This window comes from Microtus ochrogaster, chromosome 8, assembly GCF_000317375.1.
Source record: "Microtus ochrogaster isolate Prairie Vole_2 chromosome 8, MicOch1.0, whole genome shotgun sequence".
Taxonomy (NCBI): Eukaryota; Metazoa; Chordata; class Mammalia; order Rodentia; family Cricetidae; genus Microtus; species Microtus ochrogaster.
Window position 1 is genome coordinate 26,663,335 of NC_022015.1, and position 7,121 is coordinate 26,670,455.

General features: G+C 47.1%; 1 protein-coding gene across 1 annotated transcript in view; it reads left to right on the forward strand.

The window, feature by feature from the left end:
• Positions 1-7,121, forward strand: part of Fank1 (fibronectin type III and ankyrin repeat domains 1) — a 104,013-nt gene that overhangs the window by 72,592 nt on the left and 24,300 nt on the right. Inside the window, exon 2 of the mRNA XM_005351413.3 lies at positions 2,534-2,711. Coding sequence (XP_005351470.1) covers positions 2,534-2,711 — 178 coding nt within the window. The remainder of the gene's footprint in view (positions 1-2,533; positions 2,712-7,121) is intronic.

Consider the following 7,121-nt stretch of genomic DNA (forward strand, 5'->3'; position numbering starts at 1 on the left):
CAGTCACATCACACTGTGACTACCGGGGTCACTACCGTCAGCAGTCACATCACACTGTGACTACCGGGGTCACTACCGTCGCCAGTCACATGCACAGGACCAGAACTGAGTGCAGTGGCCTCAACTGACAGACCAGTGTGGCCCCTCGGCTCCTCCCAGGTAGACTCATTGTATTATGATTTGGATCTGTGTTCTCTGCAGAAAGCAAGAGGCCCACAAGGGCAGTGAGAACCATGCTTCTAGCTTGTCCTTCCCCTAAAACGAATATTTTAAGCCTATCCAAAGTATTACAGACAGTAATGCCTCCCGAAACACCATATAATTGATTCGATATGTCACTATTCTACTCTATACATCCTAAGTTCTTCTCATAAACAAATTTCACAAGTAGGTCAGGGAGACCAGTTCCTGTCTCTCTCTTGCCTCTGTCACTTCTAGTATATCTGAGATGGTGGACCCGCTTCTCTCCGTTAAAAAATATTATTTTGTGGGTGGGGTGTGTTTTTCTTGCATATATCTTGGAACCATGCTTATGTAGTACCCAAAGAGGCCAGAAGATGGCATCAGATCCTCCAGGAACTGGAGTTACAGAAGGTTGAGTGCTAGGAATCAAATCCAGGTCCTCTGGAAGAGCAGCCGGTTCTCTCAATGCTGAGTCACCTCTCAGGTCCCTCTTTTGGTTGGTCTAACTTGGACTACATAATAGCATTGTGCCCACTGCTGCCACTGCTTGTTGCGAGTTTCGAATGATGGCCTAATAGTATCATTATTATCTAATAACATCCCCTGGGAATCAGTTTCCTCATCATCCATTCTGAGATTCATCAGTGTCCATGTGTAGAACTACTTCCCTGTCATGCTGTGAACCATGCCATTGCTTGAGGGACATCATATTTTTTCTTTCTTTTTTTTTTGTTTTTTTTTTTCCCTACAGGGTTTATATATGTAGCTTTGGAGCCTGTCCTGGGACTCACCCTGTAGACCAGGCTGACCTTGAACTCACAGAGATCTGTCTGCCTCAGCCTCCTGAGTGCTGGGATCAAAGGTGTGCACCACCACTGTCCGGCCTGGGGCATCATAACTTATACTTTTACTTGTTACTTAATTGCTCCAAAACACATTGATGGTTTCAGAGTACATACGTAGCCCACCTTGAGTGAGTTTGTCATGCCGTCTCTAAATATTTGGAAAATAAGGTAGGAAGTAGGAGCCTGCAGGTTGCCCTTGTCCCTGTCTTTCAGATATGACCCCTCTTCATATTGTACCAGTGCAGAGGACATTATTGGCCATGTCACCTGCTGTCCTCAGGTGGGCAAGACTACAGAAGGTCTGTCTTCTTTGGCGGGGCCACACTGCAGGAGGGGTGTGGTGTTGAGAGCAGCTGGCCAGCTGTGAAGAGAATGCTGACAAGGAAAATACAAAACCATGTCTTTTGGAGTAACTGAGCAGGGATGCGCTCAGTATTTACAAGGCACAAAGGTGCTTAAGACTGGACCCAGAAATGTGAACGCTAAAGAGACTCAAAGTATAGTAGGCAGATAAAAGAAGCAGTAAACAACAGGGCGCATCAAAACAACCCCTCAAAATAACAATTGCGTGCTGGGATATGGCCTGTTGGACTCATTATCTTTTTAAAACTCAGTATTTTTTTTTTACTCTTTTTTTACTTTCTGAGACAGGGTTTCTCTGTGTAGCCCTGGCTGTCCTGGAACTTACTTTGTAGACCGGGTTGGTCTCGAACTCACTGAGATCCACCTGCCTCAGCCTCCCGAGTGCTGGGATTAAAGGCGTGTGCCACTACTGCCTGGCAAAACTACATCTCTAGTGGCCAATTCTTAGTTTTACCATACACTTTCATAGTGCCTTCTGGTAAGGTTTTTGTTTCTACTTTACCCCAGCCAATGACCGAGTGTCTTCTCCTGGTAGTGTCGCTTGTGATAGTAATGGAGTCTCTTCAGTGTCTGGTCAGACATGGAGTGAGGAGAGCTCATTCCTGCTGACCTCTGTGAACACGGAATTGTGGGAGCGTTTGTTCTACATTCTGTTGGTTATTTGTTTCCTCTGTCTGGCAGGGACAGCTCATCTTTTACCTGGGTTATGACTAGCCTTGTTTTTGTTTTAAATAGAGATAATCATACAGAATAGATGTCAAACCCTTGTTGTCTGTTATAAATAAATGTTCAAAGCAGATATAGCATCTCTTGGCTTTATCTGTGAACCAGTTCCCTGAAACGTGATAGTACCATACTGAGTTTCATTCATTTGTAAAGAGTCAGCTAATTGCTGTACCAGACTAACTTGCTTTCTAGCAGGGTCATGGTGAAGACCAGCATCGGTGCCCAGTGTGGTCCTCTCCAGGAGTGTCAGGGAACCCACTGCCTGCTGAATTCTGTAACCCTTTGGCTTCTCAGGTGTCACCTTTATTTGAGTGTTCAGTGTGTGAGAAACTTTTAAGTCAACAGGCATCTGTGACCCACGGACTCTCTTTTCCTTCTGGAAATGGGGCCCTGAAATCCCATATTTATCTTTTCAGAAATCGTGCCATCCTTAAAACCGCACCCTCCTGTTGTGGGGAAAGTGACTCATCACAGCATCGAACTGTACTGGGATCTGGAAAGGAAAGAGAAACGGCAAGGACCTCAGGAGCAGTGGCTTAGGTTCTCCATCGAAGAGGAAGACCCCAAGATGCACAATTACGGTGTTATTTACACGTAGGTGCAGACACGACTGCTCGCATTGCGGCTTGCTTTCCTCCCGGTAAAATGGTTACCCAGTGGCTAAGAAGCCACCGGCTCCTCTGAAGTCAAAGAATAAGACGGGGAACTTTTGGTAAATGGGCATTAGTGGGGAACTTAGGAATGAACTCTGAGAGCTTCTTTGACTCCCGGAGTATGCCAGTGTATATCACCTATGTCTAAAATGTAGAGACAGGAAAAAATACTTGGATGTCGTAGCGGTGGTTTCCGTAGGGATCTGTTAATGGATGCAGGATGAAGCACTTCTGGTCCATGCCAGCGGACTGTTCTAATCTCTCCTGACACTCTTGTTCCCTTTCCAACTCTCTCCACCTAAAATAGCCTCCATTTCGGCCTCAAGGAAGCGAGGCTTGTCCCCATATCAGGACCTTTCTCTTTATAGTTTCCCTGACATTTTCTTCTGACTTAATCTGGCTGGATCCTTCCCAGAATATGAATCTGAGATGAAGCTCCTCCTCCATTCTTCCTCCTCTCTCTAAAGGCCACAGACCTTGCCAGCCGCCTTACCGCAAATCCTCATTCAGGCATCTTGGAAGCCAGCACTGCGCTGGGGATTTCCCACGGGCAGCTTGTTCTTTTCTGCCTCCCACCCCCATTTAGGTACAATGGGAGATGGGTGAGATTTCTTCCTCGTGCAGCACTCTGTCCCAGCTCCTAGACCACTGCTGGCTGGCTCAGGCCCCCACAGAGCTCTGGCTTTCCCGCAAACAAGTGCTTGGGAGCAAATCCTAGACTTGCCTTTCCGTCACCTTTTCCTTAACTTCCTCTGGCTGCTTAGCCTGTTGCAAAATAAAGTCACTTCTTTCTGTGATTTAGGAATACCAGAAAGAGATGCAAGCGTAAGTCTTACTTAGCCTTTATAGTAGATATGTGGTTTAACACAGAAGAGCCTGTGACCCCTTCCCACCTTTCCCTGGTGCCCTGGGGCACACAGTGCTGCAGTGAGTCACAGGCAGCAGGCTGTCAACGATGCAGTCAGGATCCGACATGTTCAGTGGGCTGCCTGTCTGCCTTTTCCTCCAGGAGCATTGTGCCCCAGTGCTGATGTGGGGGATAGTGATGATGCCCGTGGTAACTTTTCTGATCTTGTGCCACACCCCTGCCCCCTCCTCTCCTCTTCTAGTGTCACTGTCCCTCCACCCCACTCTATAGTTATTACCTAAGAGGTAATAGCCTGATGGTTGAGAAGCATTTTTCTGTGTCCAAGCAAAAAACAGTATTATCTGTGAAACACAGTTGCCATATGAAAATCATTTTGGAGCCTGGACCCCTGTTCAGTTAGGTTTCTACTGCAATAAATACTGTGGCCATTAGCAACTTGATGAGGAAAGGGTTTATTGTAGCTTATTTATTTATTTATTTATTTATTTATTTATTTATTTATTTCCACACATTGAGGGAAGTTGGAGGCAGGAGCTGATGTAAGGTCATGAAGGATGCTGCTGACTGGCTTCCTCCCCAGGATTTGCCTAGCTTGTTTTCTTAACTCCCAGGCCACCTTCCCAGCACTTGTACAATGGACTGTGCTCTCCTGTTATCAGTCATTAATCAAGAAAAGGCCCCCAGGGTTTTGTCCATTGGCCAAGCTGGTGGGGACATTTTCTCAAACCAGGTACCCTCTTTCCGAATGACTTAGCTTATGTCATATTGACCAAAAAAATCTATCACAATCCCCGAGATGTTCCCTAATCATGTCACACTTTGTACTATGAAAACGATTTTCTTCTAAAAGCATACATATGTAATATAAAATGTATTGTGTGTATGTGTGGTGCATGCATGCATATGCAGTTATATGTACTCACGGAGGTCAGATGAATATGTTGCATGTCCTGCTCTTTAATTCTCTGCCCCTATTCCATTAAGACAAGTTCTTTTATGGAACCTAGCTTGCCCTCCCCCTGCTCCCATGACCTCCTGCTAGGCTGGTTGGCCAGCAAGCCCCAATGATCTCATCCTCCTGTCTCTTCCCACCCCAGTGCTGGGGTTCCAGGCCTTCTTTGTTTGTTTTGAGACAGGGTTTCTCTGTGTAACAGTCCTGGCTGTCCTGGAACTCACTTTATAGACCAGGCTGGCTTTGAACTTATTGAGTTCCACCTGCCTCTGCATCCCAAGTGCTGGGATTGAAGGCGTGTGTCAACACTGCCTGGCTTGCCAGCTTTTAAATGAAGGTACTAGGATCAGAACTTGGGTCCTAATGCTTTTATGACAAGTGCTTTTTTTTTTAATATAAAAAACCTATTGAGCCATCTTCCTCAGTCTCAATTCTATTTTAAGTATTTTTATGGAGGAAGAGAAAGAGTCCTCTATTTGTTCAACTTGTGCTTGGCCAGAGCTGTTCTGGTTATATTCCTTTGCTACCCGTTGACCTGCTGCTTCCTTCCTCCCTCCTTCCCTCTCTCCCTCTCTTTCTTTTGCCAAAAGCCCAGGCTTTGTTTAGAGGCAGCAGCCACGTACACCAGTCTAACCCCATGTGGTGTCTGTACAATTCACCTTGGCCCTGGAAACATGGCTGCTTTCAGGACAGAGAACAGTCTTCCTGAGCTGGTAGCATCTCCTGCAGACCCTGGTTCCAAGGGTCTTGGTGAAAGTTTTGTCCCTTGGAAAATTGTGTACCTGTGCCTGAGCACTAGGTGGCAGGCTTGGACTGCAGGAGTCCCAACCTCTTTTGCCAACTCATGGCTCCGGCTCCAGTTATGAAGACCAGCGAATGCCTTGCTCACGAGAATGGTTATGTAGTGCTCATGGGGCTGGTGGACTTGGCCATTTCCTCTTGCCTGGGCAGTTTGGCCCTGGTCCACCGCCAGGTTGTCTTGCATCACTGGAGAGGTCTTTGGCTTGGACTTTCCTTATAGTTCTCGGAAGTACAGTTACCCAGCTTTGTGGGTTCTCCCTCTGTTCTCCTCGAGGCCAGGGCATTCCACTCCACTCTCTGTCTGGTTTGCAGATGTGCCCCAGGACCTACGCTGCTAAGACATCTGCCAGTGAGACGAGCCCCCTTGCTGCCTTCTCTTCTTCTACCCTGAAGGCTGGTGTTCTTTTTACTCTCATTTTCATGTCTCAAGTGTGTCTTCTTGCATGGAGGACGAAGCTGGGCATGATCCTTGGATGCTGACTCCCTGAGTGGTATTTAATCATGACGCCTGGTCCACTGTGAAGGTAGTTTCCTTTTGAAATTGTGTGTGTAAACATGCGCACACATGCAAGTCTACACACATACACTCACACTCCTTGGGTGGTAGGTCTAGTGTCCTGACAAATTTTTCTTTTGTTCTGTCCTGTTCTGTTTGTTTGTTTGAGACAGGATTTCTCTGAGTTAGCTGTGGCTGTCCTGGAATTTACTCTGCAGACCAGGCTGGCTTTGAACTTACAGAGATCTACTTGTCTGTTTCCCTGAGTGATGAGATTAAAGGTGTGCACCACTGCTGCCCAGCCCCTGGCAGTTTTTAAGGTGTTCTGTTTTGTTTTTTTGAGATGAAACCTTGCAATTCTCTCTAGACTGATTCCAGGATCCTGGGCTCAAGCGATCTTTGTGTCTCAGCCTCCCAAGCAACTGGGGCCATAGGTGTGTACCTGGCTCTACTAGCAAATGGCTTAAGTCTACCACTAAAAGCATCTTATGTCCAACCAGTCCACATAGTGTTCTGCTATCTCCCACCTCAATTATTGCACGAGCTTCCTAATTGGCCCTGTCTGCTGCCTACGGCCTCGCCTTCCCACAGCCTCGTTGCAGGCAGCCACAGCAGCCCTCGTGAACCATACAGATCATGTCTGGCCCGGCTTAACAACCTCCTTTGCTTCCCCCAACATCTTTCCAGTAAAAACTAGTGTTCTCTGGATGAGCCACAGCCACACGGTTGCCTCTTACTGCCTTGTCAGCCTCTCCGATACTCCCCACCTGTCCACTCCTCTCTCCTCCATGCGCTTTCCCGTCAGACACTGCTCTGAAAGTCGCCTTCAGTATCCCACACTTGTTTCAGGTCCTGACCAAGCCCTCTCCCCAGTGAAGGGTCCTTCCTCCTGTCCCAGACCCCCAGCTTATCCTATGTTTTCCTCCTCAGGACTTACTACCCCTGACACACTACTGTACATGCTTACTTACATGTCTCATTTACCATGTGGTAACATGGGAAGTTTCTATCTGACCCCAGTGCCGCTAGAACAGTGTTCAGTATGCCATGACACTCATTAATATAGGACAAGGGAATGGATAAAAACACGATAGGGTGCGAACTCCCTATACTGGAGAAAGTTTATGCTCAGAAATGAGAGCTAATAAGGCAGGTGTGAGCAAACTGTACACACACATGCGCTCGCTCTCTCTTGCGCTCTCTCTCTCTCTCTCTCTCTCTCTCTCTCTCTCTC